Source organism: Engraulis encrasicolus, chromosome 17, assembly GCF_034702125.1.
Source record: "Engraulis encrasicolus isolate BLACKSEA-1 chromosome 17, IST_EnEncr_1.0, whole genome shotgun sequence".
NCBI lineage: Eukaryota > Metazoa > Chordata > Actinopteri > Clupeiformes > Engraulidae > Engraulis > Engraulis encrasicolus.
The window spans coordinates 28,300,168-28,316,371 of NC_085873.1; the positions used below are offsets into that span (position 1 = coordinate 28,300,168).

General features: G+C 43.6%; 1 protein-coding gene across 1 annotated transcript in view; it reads left to right on the forward strand.

Annotated features, from left to right (window-relative positions):
* grid2ipb (glutamate receptor, ionotropic, delta 2 (Grid2) interacting protein, b) overlaps positions 1-16,204 on the forward strand; it is a 72,472-nt gene that overhangs the window by 3,400 nt on the left and 52,868 nt on the right. Inside the window, exons 4-6 of the mRNA XM_063220904.1 lie at positions 950-1,144; positions 1,728-1,865; positions 4,072-4,226. Of these exons, the coding sequence (XP_063076974.1) occupies positions 950-1,144; positions 1,728-1,865; positions 4,072-4,226 (488 nt within the window). The remainder of the gene's footprint in view (positions 1-949; positions 1,145-1,727; positions 1,866-4,071; positions 4,227-16,204) is intronic.

The following is a 16,204-nucleotide window of genomic DNA, read 5'->3' on the forward strand; positions in this document are numbered from 1 at the left end:
TGGAGCACACAGCACTTTTTGATGTCAAGGGCATACCTCAGATGTGGGAAATTGCAGCCTGGTCAAAGGTAGTCAGAAATTGGCGAGTTGGGATGATGCACTGTAGCGTTTCTTTGGATAGAGATATGCTAATGTAATAGGTTGCTTTGGGCACCTAACATGACCAGGTTCCGGTCTGCCTAAAGGGGCGTGTCATAATACTCCTAGCATTGAATAGAACAGTCCTTAGGTCTGCCTAGGTCTGCCTAAAGGGGAATTCCCCCCCCTCCCCCTTGCAATAATCGAACCCGGAAACAATGGGCCAATGGAACCTCTCTCTCTCTACTCTCTCTGATAAAAGTGTACTGTGGTCCAGCAATGGTCCAGCGAAAACGCTCTAAAGTTGTAAATACACTATGCTGCTTATCCCTGCCTTTGGTGTTGTCTTATACCGTCTTATAAACACTTGTCATGTTAGAACGTCTTGGATGCCATGGACATTTCTGCTCCTTCCCGTGTCACATCCTATTTCATATCTTCATTTCACAATCCCCTTAGTCATGCCTACGGAATAACACCACTTCCCTAAGTTTCCTAAAAACAATATGACTTAATGCCACCCTATTGTCAATAGGCCCGGTACACTAAATTCTTAAGGGATTTGGGGCATTTTGTATACTGTGTGTATTTGTATGTACATTAATATGTTTGGGATTAGATAATTGAAGAGTGCTGTCATGTTCTGTGTTGCTGCCGATGGGTATGTGTATTTGTGTTTTTTGTTTTTGAAAGTTATTTTTTCTGTAATTGTATTATTATCATAAAAGCAAAATAATAAAAAACATTGAATGACGAAAAAATAGTCCCGGTACACCTGTACCTAATGAAGATGTTTAGTTGTTGTATGGTGTTTTGGTATCAGTAGTGAAGGCCAGTATTTCCTAATAGCAGTTTTATGTACTCTTTACAGATGGACATCATCCCGGGCCCCGACGGCCGATTCGGCTTCACCATCGTGGGAGACTGCCCCCTACTGGTGGAGGACTGCTCCCCCTGCTCCCCGGCGGGTCGCGGTGGCCTGCGGGCGGGAGACTATGTCATGGAGGTCAACGGCATCCCCGTCAAGGACCACGAGACGGCCGCACAGCTCATCAAGGCCTCCCAGGTGCAGAATTGTACGGTCCCCCCCATACGCATGAACGGCTGTCTGGGTACTTTGCTCGTACATGTGCGATACGCCCCTTTGTGGGGAAAAGCAAACCGAGTGTCTCGTTTACTTACATTCTGCATCGGCTAACCTAAATGAACACAGTCCATGCTTCAGCCACGGCTGTCTGTCTATATTATTTGAACTGCCGGCAACACAACACAACAGTGCAAGACAGGTCAAGTAACAGTGATGAAACAATAATAGTAAAGTGATGAAGTAATACTTGTAAATAACAACTGAACAACAAAACAGAACAGCAGAATCGCTACTGGAAGGACCACTCTCTTTGTGTGTGTAGGCCCCAAGAATCTTACCAAAATCTTTTATTTTTTAGATATTTTTTTTGGTCTTTTTGACTTATGATAGGACAGCGAAGGTGGTGACAGGAAGCGAGTGGGGATAGAGAGACGGGCAAGGGCCGGCAAAGGACCCGGGCTGGGAACGAACCCGGGTCAGGCGCATGGTAGACGAGTGCCCTGCGGTTTGGCCACGGCAGGGCCAGAATCTAACCAAAATCTTACGCCGTAATCCAACGCAGGGCCGCACGCTGCGTCTGGGGGTGCTGTGCATGAGCAGCAGACAGAAGCGCTGCAGCAGCATCGAGGACTCTTTGGGGATGGGCAGCGACGGCCTGAGGATGGACCGCAAACACAAGGCCCTGGAGTTCAACAGGAAGGTAGGTTACTCTTTCCTTCTCCTTTTCCGTCCTTCTTTCCTCTCCTTCTTCTTCCTCCTCTGCCCTTCTCCTTCCATCTCTTTCCTCTGGAGGGCTGTCAAGGGCAGCTGTACAGGGTAGCCATGGCCTAATGGTTAAGGAGATGAAAGAAGTGAAGTGAAGTGAAAGACCAACTGGGAAACTCCAACTCCCATAATCATTGTGACACAGCACTCCACAGCACACAAGTGTTCACTGCACACTGCACACAACGAAATTGCATTTATGCTTCACCCGTGCAAGGTGGCAGCCCTCAATGGTGCCCCAAGGGAGCAGTGCGGCGGGACGGTACCATGCTCAGGGTACCTCAGTCATGGAGGAGGATGGGGGAGAGCACTGGTTAATTTGTCCCCCCACCAACCTGGCGGGTCGGGAATCAAACCGGCAACCTTTGGGCTTAAGTCTGACGCCCTAACCACTTACCCATGACTGCCCTAGATGGCCTTCAGATCATAGGGCTACAGGTTCAAATCTCACCATTCCACTCCCTACCTTAATCCATGGTTGAGGTGCCCTTGAGAAAGGCATCGAACTCCACACTGCTTCAGGGACTGTAACCACTGTAACCCTGTACTTTAAAATAACTGTAAGTCGGTTGGAATGAAAGATTCAGTTAAGTGTAATGGAATGATAGAATAGGGATGAGGTTGGACCGTAAAACATAAGGCCCGGGAGTTCAACAAGCAGGTGGGTTAAGGAGTAGAGGAGCATAGAGGAGGAGAGGTAGAGGGAGGAGGAGGATAGAGGAGAGGGAGGAGTTGGAATGAATGTACACTGCACGACAGTCCAAGACTAGACCTTAAATACAAGGGTCTGCAGTTCAGTGGCAAGATGAGTCGCAAGAGAGGTGGAGGGAGGAGAACAATGCAAGGAGTAGATGGAGGAAAAAGAGGAGGAGGAAGAGCAGGAGAAGCACCGAGTTCAGAGGGATCTGAGGAGGCGGAGGAGGGAGGAGGAGTCATGGGCAGGCAGACTATTAGGATGAGGAGGAGGAGGAGTAGAAGGAGAGTCGAGAGGGAAGAGAACATGTCATAACACGCCACACAGTCTACACCTGTGGGATTAGAAGAAAGGTGGAAAGACAGAAGTTTTGCCACCGAAATATGTAAGATAAGTAAAAAAAAAAAAAACAAGCTTTTTTCCATGTCATTGATACAAGAAACCAGCAAATGCTATAAAAAAAAACAAATAACAAGACATTGGGTGTGTGCATAGAGACCAGGACAATCAGGAAGAGCATGAGAGGAAGAGGGAGAAGGAAGAGGAAGATTGAGAGGAAAAGAGGCACGAGGAAGAGGAGAGGAAAAGATAAAGAAAGAGGATGTATTGAGCTAAACAAAAAAAAGACAATTAAGGCAATTGATGGCCCAGGCTCCACTGCAAGCTTAGTTCAACAAAAGAAGAAAAAAAGAAAGGAGAAGGGAAGAAGAGAAAGGAGAGGGAGGAAGAGAGAGATGGAGTCAAAGAAACAGGAGAGGAAACAGAGAGACAGAGAGAGAGGGGAGGAGAGGAGAGGAGTAGAGGGATGGAAAGGGATGAACAGATATACAGAAGGGAGATTGAAGCCAAGGTCAGAGTATATAGCCATAGTGATTTCCTCACAGGGGTAACCATAGAAACCAACAACCGGGTCAGGGTGGGCATCTCAAAGGAAAAATACATTAAAGGGGTACTTTGAACACTTAACAATCCTCTCTTCTCAAAAAAGTTCTTTTGCCCTTTGTTTTGTTTTGTATATGTACAGGTACTTGCTAAAAAGCTCAAGAAGGCAGAGAATGCGCGCACATCAGTGGCACAGGTGCTGGACAAAATAAAATAACTGAAGTAAATGATAGATGTCCGCAACACTGTTTATGCTCCCAGCTGTTTATTGGCACTTGCTAAAAAGCTCACATGTAGAGTAAAGTAACTTTATTCAGGTGTCCAGTAGGCCTACCATACACTAAATACACAAATTATAATAGTCATTGCACTACAGATTAAACATATAGCACACAGTTGCATACATCAGATAGTACTGTAGGCAGATGTACTGTATATACCTTGCAGACATGGGTGGGTGATCATTTTACATAATGGAAATAACGCTTTTTATGTCTATTTAGACCAGTTGTATCACACTTGTATGTTGCTTTCTGCAGTAATACAATACATGTTTCCCCTTTAGATTGACCAAGTGCTAGGGAGCGAGCCGGAGGTGAAGGAGAGGCTTTTTGCTGTCCTGAAGCAGTACGCCGCCGAGAGGAAAGTTGATTGGCTGGCCTCTGTGCTTCCGGACATTCTGACCAATGAGGAGCATCAGAAGCTGATTGCTAACATCAGGTACCGAACCTACCTCTATATCAGGGGTGGGGAACTTTTTTTCATTCAAGGGGCCACTTCAAATATGATTAAGTTCTTCAAGGGCCGTAATATGAACACAAACCAAGATTTTCCCCCGCACTTTAGGTCTATATTGAAGGCGGCCACCTTTACAACAGACCACACCTTCACCAGGTCCCCTAAAAATATGACTTAACTACAGTGTATTGCAAATGTAATTTCTGAGATAGCTTTACAGACACGTCATATTTCATGTGAAACTGTATGACATTAAGATTATATCGGGGGCCAGATAAGACGGCCTCACGAGCTGTAAGCTGCCCATTGGCCATAGTTTCCCCAGTCATTCTCTATATGCAGCCGGCAGGCTACCTTCACCTGTACCGATCTCTCCTGCTGTTTGGTTTCCATGGTTTTTATGCTCCACACATACTGTTGAAATGTCAAGGTGTATAGCATAATCCAAGCTTTTCAAGTGGTATGAGTCATAGAAGACATTTGATGAAGTCTTGATGAAGTCTGTTGTTGTAGATGTTTATTTCATCATCAGCTTTTTTATGTCAAATGTTGTAGTTATATTCAAACAACTTAGTTAAGTTGAGAAGGATCCCTGCCATTGCTAGAAAGTTCTGTAGGGAGACCAAGAAGGAAAGTCTTTGGAGCATCTCAATATGTGCTTTTATCAGGTACATTGCCAGTAGACTAATCTTTCGACATTCGCATATCTTCAAAGTCAGAATGGCAAACCAATACTTTCCTAGGAGCAAAGAGGATAGACGCTGTTCTTTGTTCTGTAGAGAGACATTGGTAAAGGCCTAGGGAGAGACGGAATGGTGATTTGTGTTGCATCTGGAAAGTGTGCACTCATTAAGCCTGAGATTAGTAAGTGTAAGGGTTCTGTTAGCTGGCTTTTCCTTTTGTGACAAGTAGGATTATGAGTGTCAGTCATTAGGTCCTTTATCCCAACAGGTGGTCCGAGTCTATCTGTTGCTAAAATGTAAGTGGATATCTCACACACACACACACACACACACACACACACACACACACACACACACACACACACACACACACACACACACACACACACACACACACACACACACACACACACACACACACACACACACACACACACACACACACACACACACACACCCTAGTGATGCGACTCACGCCAAACTGATCGGTGAGTGGTGTGACTTTCGCATGACAATGACATACGGTCGGGATGTAGTAGTTGCCACGGATACTGTTGATTTACTGGTTTCCACGTATACTTCCGCTGATGCCAACGTTTGGAAATCATTTTTAAAGGCTTGTTGTGTCTTCATTACGGATAAGACAGTCGGGAGTAAGACAGAAAGAGAGTGGAAGAGGGAGGTGTGGCAGAGCTGGGAAATGACCCTGGCCGGACTTGAACCCAGGTCCCAATGGAGGCCGGACTTGAACCCAGGTCCCAATGGGCATGGGCACGCAAGCCCATAAGTGGAGGGGGGCTCAGCATACTGCACCACAACACCCACCAACACTTGAAAATCTTCGGAAAAAAAACAAACACACACGGTTATTTTCAACTCGGGACCCGCCCACATTGCATCGCTTGTACAGTACTCGCCTGCTAGTCTCGCTGGAACACATTGACATTCTATTGACTTCGTTCGCTGGGCGAGTAACTAGCAGCGACGTGTGTGTACGGCCCATATGGTCTCTATAAGTGGAGCTATATTAATATGTCGTGGGTGTATAATTGTGTTAAATGCGGGTCTAGGATAGTTAGCATTTCCCCTTGATTACCTATTGTGAGTGCACAGTAAACATGTAGCGTTAATTTATCCCTAAGAGAATTGATTTGACAACTTCCAGAGTGTATTTAGTCCCAGAGGACTCTCTCTAAGTGTTTCATTAATAATTCATATTTTCGCGGCGCATGTATATATGTTGATGAACAAGCAATTAGGCACTTTGCAGTAATTACATAGCCATCTTTAATAGTGATAAAGTGGGAAGTTTCATACCCATAACTTTGACAGTTTATACAGTTACCTGGAGACAAGGATGTTTCTGTGAAGAGATAATGGTAAAAGTAGGTCATGCAGTGATAGCGTTGCACTCAAACTTAAAGTATCAGGTAGGAGATGCAGAAAAAAATGGTAGGCGTTAATGCCAAGCAATAATTTGAAAGTAGGCCTACTTTTTCAAAAGTCTCCCCTGAAGTCAGTTGAGTTTCCGATCACCATTTCACTTTTTTAAATGGGCCACACTTTCAGTGCTGTTCATCCGACCCACTGGTGACTAACATGTTTTATTTTTGTGTTATAACATTTTATGACTTGGTTGCTATGGGATTATGAGGGGATTTTTCGGTGATAGAAAAAAAACAAAATTCCACTTAGGAAACTGGGAAACAACAACTTCCAATGTCATTGTGACACAGCACTTCCCAGCACACAAGAGCTCACTGCACACAATGAAATTGCATTTACATGTATGCCTCACCTGTGCAAGGAGGCCGCCCCCAATGGCGCCCCAAGGGAGCAGTGAAGTGGGACAGTACCATGTTTAGGGTACCTCAGTCATGGAGGAGGATGGTGGAGTGCACTGTTTAATTACTTCCCCCAACCAACTGGGCGGGTTGGGAATTGAACCGCCAACCTTTGGGCTACAAGTCTGACGCCCTAACCGTTTAGCTATGACAGCCCCAAACACACAAAATCTGTCTTCCACCAACCATTTAATGCCTCTCAGCTTCAAAGGAATGAATTACATGGCATCAGATTGTGGAGCTATTTCATCGACGCAGTGAAACGTCCTCCTAGACAGCATATCTTATCAAAGATCTTTAGATTCTAACTCTCCCTATCTCCTATCTCCTACCCTTTAAGGCCTCCCTCTCCCTCTCTAAGGAGTGCTTTACTGATGACCCATTGTTGAGAAGGATAATACTGTACGTACTGCAGTGTGTCCACGTGCCTAAGTCTCTATAATCCCATTGAGATGCAAATCTGTTATCGTGCAGGGCAATATATAAACCATGAGGGGCACATGAGGCATGCTGTTGTACTGAACTACAGATGATTTAATGCCCCCTTCAAGGACATCATAGTTAAGTTGCATTACACAACACATTTACTCTAAGTACCCACACGTTAGACTGAGTTATGAATCATCTACTCGTAATCAGCCTTTTGCAGGATTTCAAACTCAAGGCGTACCGCCATCTTGTTGTTGATGGTTGTTTAATGGTTGCCTCAAATAAATTAATTCAGTCAACTATTACCTCACTCAGTAGACACTTATGATTTATTGCCCCCTTCAAGGACATCATAGTTAAATTGCATTACATAACACATTTACTCTAAGTACCCACACGTTAGACTGTGTTATGAACCATCTACTCGTTATCAGCATTTTGCAGGATTTCAAACTCATGTTGTTGTTGATGGTTGTTTAATGGTTGCCTCAAATGAATTAATTCAGTCAACTATTACCTCACTCAGTAGACACGTATGATTGGTGTTGTAGCCTCTTACTGCAGATGGGCTCGTCGACAGGCCTATTCATTCTTTGCTAAAAACACTCAACCACATCATAATAACATTGCTATGACGATGTGGAGAGACCATGTGTAGACAGGATTTGATATTGCAGTGCACCCAAGACCCAATGTGTACACTAAAGATCTTATACATGACAGTGTATACATACACAGTAAATTTTATAGTGTTAAAATAACACTTAAAGAGTTAAAATCAACACTGTTCTAGTGTCTATTTGGTCCTGCTCCAGATCAGTGTTAAACACTGGTGTTAGATTCATAGTGTTAAGCTAACACTATAAAGAGTAAAGCAGTTTCGGGGAGCATACAATGGCGCAGACAAACTCCATCACCTCGAGGAGGCGGGGGCTCTCTGGAGTACTTCTAACTCCACACAATTTAACAACTTCATTTGTCACTGACACTGGAGAGCATCTCACTCCATTTGGTGTTGGAATTACTCCAATAGTGTTAATAAGCCTTAACACTGCAAAATTAACACTGGCAAATTTACTGTGTAACTGTCTAATAATAACCCAGCCATGCACACATAAACAACCTAAATAAACATAAACAGAGGACTACAGGAAACAAAGCATAGCGAACTTTGTTCAGGTAGGGCAGACGAATGACAATTTTGTCCAAAACATTTCTCTGAGGGACAACCTGTCCTGTCAAGTGAAGTGAAGATTTCACTTATTTTATATGAATAAAAGACCACCTTGTTGTATTGAAATAACACGCTACACACGTTTAGCCTTGTAATAATGTTGCATTAGCCTATGGCCTATGATATGTCTTGGAAACCCTGACTACATTTGTACAAATCCCCTCACAGACCATTCGAAGGTGTGTCACGGACCACAAGTGGTCCCCGGACCCCACTTTGAGAACCTCTAGGATACTGCATGGAGACTATTTTGTTAGGAAGGAGCAATAGCACTCTGGGAAAAAGAAGAGATTCAAGGGAGTTTCAAGATTCAAGAGTTTATAGTCATTGTAATTGAAGGCAGCGAAATTGTGTGTGGTGCAACAACACTGCATAGTTTCAAGTAGTTTCAAGAGTCTTCACTAGCTTCTGAAATGTTAAGATCGAATGACCCCAGTCACCCTACTCAGGAGTCTCACTATAAGGACCACAAGTATGAGAGGGAACAGCTGAGTCATCTCAACTGAACACAATGAGATCATTTCAGATACACTTACCGGTACTTGTCTTTTTCCCACGTCTTGCACACAGAGAAATGGAAGTACGTACTGCAGTCTGTACCTAAGCTTCTCTCACTGGCAGGTACCCTCTGTGAAATGGTACTGCCTGTGCAACAACCTTATACAACCTTATGGAAGTATACTTCATTTCTGGTCACGACACAAAGTACATTCCCATTACTGTGTGTGTTAGTGAGACTTAAGTGTATCAAAAGCTCCAAATGCCGTTGTAGAAAATGAAAACACATCTTAGAAAGAAGGTCTGAGGCCTGGTTAGACCACTGGGTAATTGTGTGCTTCCTTTTATTTCCCTGCTACTTGTATCCTTGTTAGGCCGGGCTTTGCTATTTGTATTGGAAGAAGTGGAATTATCTGAGCTAGGGTTTGTCGCCTGATTTTTCACTGCTGTTTATGACCATGCAAACTAACAGTTACAACCTTGATATTGATACTCAACCTGCACACACGCACGCACGCACGCACGCACGCACGCACGCACGCACGCACGCACGCACACACACACCTCCTTCTCTTTCTCTCTCTCCCTCTCTCTCTCTCTCTCTCTCTCTCTCTCTCTCTCTCTCTCTCTCTCTCTCTCTCTCTCTCTCTCTCTCTCTCTCTCTCTATCCCTCTCTCTCTCACACACACAATGTGATATAGTATATTTGACTAGTCTTTAATTACACCATGGCCTTCACTGCTAAAGATACCTCAATGAGTAAACAGAATGTAGAATGTATAGCCGTTGCATAGCAACGTGTCCAAGAGCTGAATGAGTTGTTGCAGCTTGATCAGAGATTCTTTAAGTATATAGAGATATGCCAACATAATAGGTTGCTATGGGCACCTAACGCGACCAGGTTCCGGTCTGCCTAAAGGGCCGTGTCATAATGCTCCTACAATGAATAGAACAGTCCTTAGGTCTGCCTAGGTCTGCCTAAGGGGGGCCATAATAGAACCAGGAAACAATGGGCCAATGGAACCTCTCTCTCTCTCTACTCTCTCTGGCTTGATGTTGACATTTTGCTATGATACTGGAAATGAATACACATGAACACATGAACACACACATGCACACATACATAAATACAGACTTACATACAACAAAACTGCATTGGTTGTCCAGCTACTCAGTCACAGTTTTTACCCACATGCTAAATATTTTTGACAGGCATTCCATTATGTTAATGTGTGTGTGTCGAAGAAGATGAATCTCTTTTATCGCACATGGCATGCAGGCACACACACACACACACACACACACACACACACACACACACACACACACACACACACACACACACACACACACACACACACACACACACTCACTCACTCACTCACTCACTCACTCACTCACTCACTCACTCACTCACTCACTCACTCACTCACTCACTCACTCACTCACTCACTCACACACACACACACACACACACACACACACACACACACACACACACACACACACACACACACACACACACACACACACACACACACACACACACACACACACACACACACATTAACCAAATCCATGAATAATTCCTTGTACTGTATACCATGAAGACATGCATATATTACATCCCACTTCACACCTTCATACATGAATCTCTCTCTTCTCACATCCCCATATGTCATGTCTGTCACCACATAGTTTCTCCATTGTTCTTCTTCACCCTGTCTCTGTCTCTGTCTCTGTCTCTGTCTCTCTCTCTCTCTCTCTCTCTCTCTCTCTCTCTCTCTCTCTCTCTCTCTCTCTCTCTCTCTCTCTCTCTCTCTCTCTCACTCACTCTCTCACTCACACACACACACACACACACACACACACACACACACACACACACACACACACACACACACACACACACACACACACACACACACACACACACACACACACACACACACACAGACAGACAGACACACACACTCTCTATCTCTCTACCTTTCTATTACTCTCATCTGTTTGCCTGCCCCCCTCTCTCACCCTCTCACCTGTCACCTCTCTCTGTCTCTCTCTGTCTCTCTGTCTCTCTCTCTCTCTCTCTCTCTCTCTCTCTCTCTCTCTCTCTCTCTCTCTCTCTCTCTCTCTCTCTCTCTCTCTCTCTCTCTCTCCCCATCCCTCCTCCTCTCTCTCTTGCTCTTTCATCCTCACCTCTCTCTCTCTCTCCCCATACCTCCACCCCCCACCCATCTCTCTCTCTCTCTCACACACACACACACTACACACACACCTCTCTCTCTCTCTCTTTCTTCCTTCCTCCACCTCTCTCTCCCTGCATCCCTGCTGCACCTCTGATCTGGTAGATTTTTTCCTCCTCATTATTCCCGTTTATGCTCACGTGGGCCACCGGTCCCCACATGCTGGCGATGGCAGTGACTAGTCTCCAGTGACACCTGCTCGTTTGTCACTGGGGTTTCTCCTCGTTGGCTGGCCGGAAAATGCTTCCCCAATTGCAGCCTTGCCTCGGACCTGTCGGTTCCCTAGTGTACCTTTAGAGCCCTAAAGATGTAGCCTAGCGCTCAGCATCTATAGGCTACACGAGGGCTGTACACAGGTACAACAATGTAGTGTCAGTTCAACAATTAGAGTCAATTCAACAATCCTCTAGAGTGCTGTTGGTCCCAGAGTACTCTCGAAGTGTTGAATCACCACTGCATGTTTTTGTACCGTGTGTTCGTTTAGCCCTGAGTTGCTTTGTCTGCCTGTTATGGCCAAGTCCGGGACATGATGAACTGCCTGGGGTGAGTAGACTGGCTTGCCTCACATCATTATGGCGTTTCTGTATTTTCTTGCTACTCAGTTGGGTTTTCATTGGACAGAGGGGGATCTTTTAATGATCCAGTAAGTTTAGTCTTTTTTTTCTTTGGTTTTAGGATTTTGTTGTTCCTGGCAATTGTAATTGTCTGTATCTGTTTCACATAGTCCATTCAGGGTTTGTGTAAGCATGTGTGAGATTTTTTAGACTGTTGATGTGTTGTGTGTTTGTTCGTGTTTGGCAGGCAGCTGGTGCTTTACCGGTGCTGTGGGCTTTTTAATCTGTCTGATTTTCCAGTTGATTGCATTTTGCATAGAGGGCACTATGAAATTATTTTTTATTATACTTGATAGGTAAAAGGCACTAAGGATTTTTTTTGTCATTTCAGTGAAGCATTAATGTTTTTTATTGCATGGAAGGCATTATGAAAATATACTGTATTTTTTATTGCACTTGTTTGGGAAAACGCAGTAAGGGTTTTGGCATTTCAGCAAAAGCATTCATGTTTTTTACATTACATAGAAAGCATTATGAAAGTATTTTTTTATTACACTTGTTAGGTAAAAGGCAGAGAGACTTTTTGGCATTTCAGCTAAACATGCAGGTTTTTATGGGTTTTTGTCCTCATGAGCTCATTAACTGTTCCTATTTATAGTCCTCTCCTGCCTATATCCTAATGTAACTCATAAGCATTAACAAGGTATTAAAAGTCCATTAAATATAGATATTATGATGTTGCGCAATAGTAGTCGTCTAGCCCATCTTTTCTCAACAGGGGCTTTACAGTCCCCCCAGGGGGCATAAGAGAGACCTATAGGGGCGTTGAGAAGGTCAGTTGCAAATAGGGGGATATCGTTTATTTCATTTTTTTAATGACAGGTTTATCAAGGGGCGTTTGTTCGAAAAAGGTTGAGAACCACTGCTCTAGCCTCACTGTACAATAGTCACTAAAATCACAAGATAGACACCACCAAACCCCTCCTAATACGAGTATAATCCCTGGATGGGGGCAGGATACATTTGAGTGAGTAAGCGCGGCAAATAAATACAGTACTTTCAGTAATTTCCCACTTACAGTAATTCCAGTAGTCCCTCTGCTCAACCCGTTCTGTGTTTTTTTTAGATCGATGTTCCCAGCTGCTAGCTTTGAATTTACAGTGAATTCTCCGTAGTCTGTGGAGAGATGCTTCAGGCTGACAGATACAGCCCAAAGTGTGATGGATTGCATGGCCTGAAATTATTGAGCGTTGTGAGAGTGTTGCTCTTGTTTGTGTGTGTGAGAGAAATCCAGAGGTAGCCGAGCTCTATGGTTCATTTATATATACCCCATGATTACTGTCACCAATCTTTTGGCAACTGCCACTTTCTCTGCCCAAGTGATTTTTAGAAAGGCTCTTAAAGTGTGTGGGGTTAACCATTTTTTTGGTCTGTCTGCCTCCCTAGTGGTGCGACTCGAGTACCGTTATTGCATTCTCGAGAGAAAAAAAAAACACATTCTCAGCAAATGCGCTACCAGTGATAGCATAGATCCAGTTAGAAGACAGAAACTATCAAACACCTCGCTGTCATGACAGAAGTTATTAAAGTTTTTTAGAAAAAATATTTTTGTGAGGCATTTTAGGCCTTTATTTGATATGAAAATGAAGAAGAGGCATTGACTTGGGAGAAGGAGACCGGGAAGCCGATAATAAGCCAATAATAACCCAATTATGCTAGATACATGTCTTGAGAAATCAGTTTATTAGCCAAAAACCTGTGCAAATTGGATTTATCAATAAACCGATTATTATAAACTTTTTATTCCGTTTATATGAGCACTTAAATAAACCGGTTACTCCAAAAACCTGATCATGAACGGTTTATTGATGTGCATATAAACGGGCTCAGTGTACTATGACACAATACGCTTAGACACCTGTATCGTTACAGAAGCTATTAAAGAACTGTCTGTCATTATGTTTCAGTGTCCAAAAAGGCAGAGAAAGCCCATTGGGAAACTCTAACTCCCATTGTCATTGTGACACAGCACTCCACAGCACACAAGTGAACACTGCACACTGCACACAACGAAATTGCATTTATGCCTCACCCGTGCAAGGGGGCAGCCCTCAGTGGCGCCCCATGGGGAGCAGTGCGGTGGGACGGTACCATGCTCAGGGTACCTCAGTCATGGAGGAGGATGGGGGAGAGCACTGGTTGATTACTCCCCCCACCAACCTGGCGGGTCGGGAGTCGAACCGGCAACCTCTGGGATGCAAGTCTGACGCCCTAACCGCTCACCCATGACTGCCCGCACATCAGTACCATGCTCGCACATCAGTATTACAAGTACTGGAACAAATATAGGAAAATGGAAAAAAACAATAATGGTCTGCAATACACTGATCTATACTCCCAAGAGTTTAATAGCACAGTGTTTTACACTTTGATGAAGGACTGAACGTCTAAAACATCGTCTTATAAAGCGTTTGGGAGCATAGACCAGTGTTGAGGACCTTTATTGATTCTTTTCAGTTTTCCTATATCTGATCCAGCACCTGTATTGTTGCATGTTGACATAATAACAGCAAGATCTTTAATAGCTTGTGTAATTGTTTCTTTTCAACATGCTGTGGTGGCTATAATTCCTTTTTTTGTGTACAGTACAAGGCATCATAACTTTCTGCATTCCACCTGGGGATATGAAATTGTGTCCAAATGCTAACACAAACAGCTTCACCGAAGGTTCTAATAAGTACTGCATGTCTGGATTACCTTTAACATGGCACCTTTTACACACGGTATCCTATTGACTCAGCCTGTATATAATCCTAGAGTCAATACAGAGTACAAAAGGTACTTAATGAGACACTGCCTGCTGTAGTGATATGGTCAGCCTAAAGGATCTCCAGCATAATGGAGAAGCAGCATAATGACTAAAGTGGCTTTCTAACCATTGTCACTTATTTCAGAGGGAGTGTTCGAGCAGTCATTGTTTTTACGGTGTGGCATTCACTCACACACAGCTAAAAAGCACAGTGATAATTCAACACTTAAAGGGTATTCTGAGACCAGATACACTATACAGTACATGGGTTCATTGTGTTTTTAAACACGATATTGTGAGGAGGGTCAAGACACTGGCAGCCAACCGCGTGAGCTAATTTTTTGACCGACAGCGGTTTCCAACATTAAGAGGTTGAGTTGTGCGCAGTTAGTTTCGCGCAGTGAGGGGAAAACAAAAATGTAGAACCCAAGTATAGAAACTGTAAAATCAACTCCCTTACTGCATGTTTTCCTGTGCATGAATGAACTGCTGTATTGTGGGAATACACAGTGGCAGGAAAGGATTACTATGTGCCAATCCTCTGTTGTTAAATTAACGCCACAGCAGATGGTCATTTGATTTAGGCAGAGTGTAGGCCACTGGGCACAGTGCCTATAGATACTAACAGTAGCTTACTACTGCTACTACTGTACTGCTCAGAGCTCTGGTATACGGTGAAAACAAATTCAATCCTCTGTAGAAGGCCTGTGATAGCCTATATACTACATTTAGGAACTGACAATACATCTTGATACACTTTGTTTTTGTACTATACTACAAACCACAATGCTGGCTTACATAGATGAACCTACTGTATTGGCCATTGGGAATAAAAACCGTATCACATTTTTAAAATTGTACAATTGCCTTTTTTCACTGGTCCTTGTAAGCACACACCAGAGAGGTAGATGGTGTGTTATGAATTATGATAAGTTATCCTAAAGTGTCTGCATCACCATATACACTCATGCGAATGGATGTCCTTGATTTCTTTCTCCTACTCATTCCTACCGGTATGTTAGTTTTGTATTTAGGTATCTAAAACACAACCTCTTGTATTTTAGGAATCTTACATTTTATTCATAGCATTAATAAATGTGGTTATTATTAATAGCCTGCTGATATGTAGGTGTAACAGAATGTGCCAGAGAAATGCATAACAATGTGTGTGGATTCGGATGATCCAATTCCAACTAGACCAGCTGTCATATTGGCGTGGGATGGTCAGCCATTCCTTTGAGCAGAGCTGTGTGCCCCCTCAGCCCGTGTTTAAAGTAGCCTTTTTGGTGCAGATGGACTCACTGGCTATCTGACTCACTATTTATCGGACAAAAAAACTCCACTACATCATAACAACACTGCTATGACACATTTTGGAGCGTCTTCAGTAACAGATTAAGACTTAGTCATTTTGATAACACAAGCTCGTAATAAAGGCTATAAATGAAAAGGTTTACCTATCAGTACCTTAGGGTTTCCTGCGATAGGGACAGAATGTGAAAGAAATGAGCCTAAAAAGGCTATTTATGATGAAGGTAAAGGGAAGAAAGGCTCTCTATATACATGTAGGCTACGGCTGAATTTGTGGCATTTGGCAACGGAAGTGGACTGTGTGGTATAATCCGGTTTTAAACATCACAAGCACTTGGGCTGCGGGCTAAAC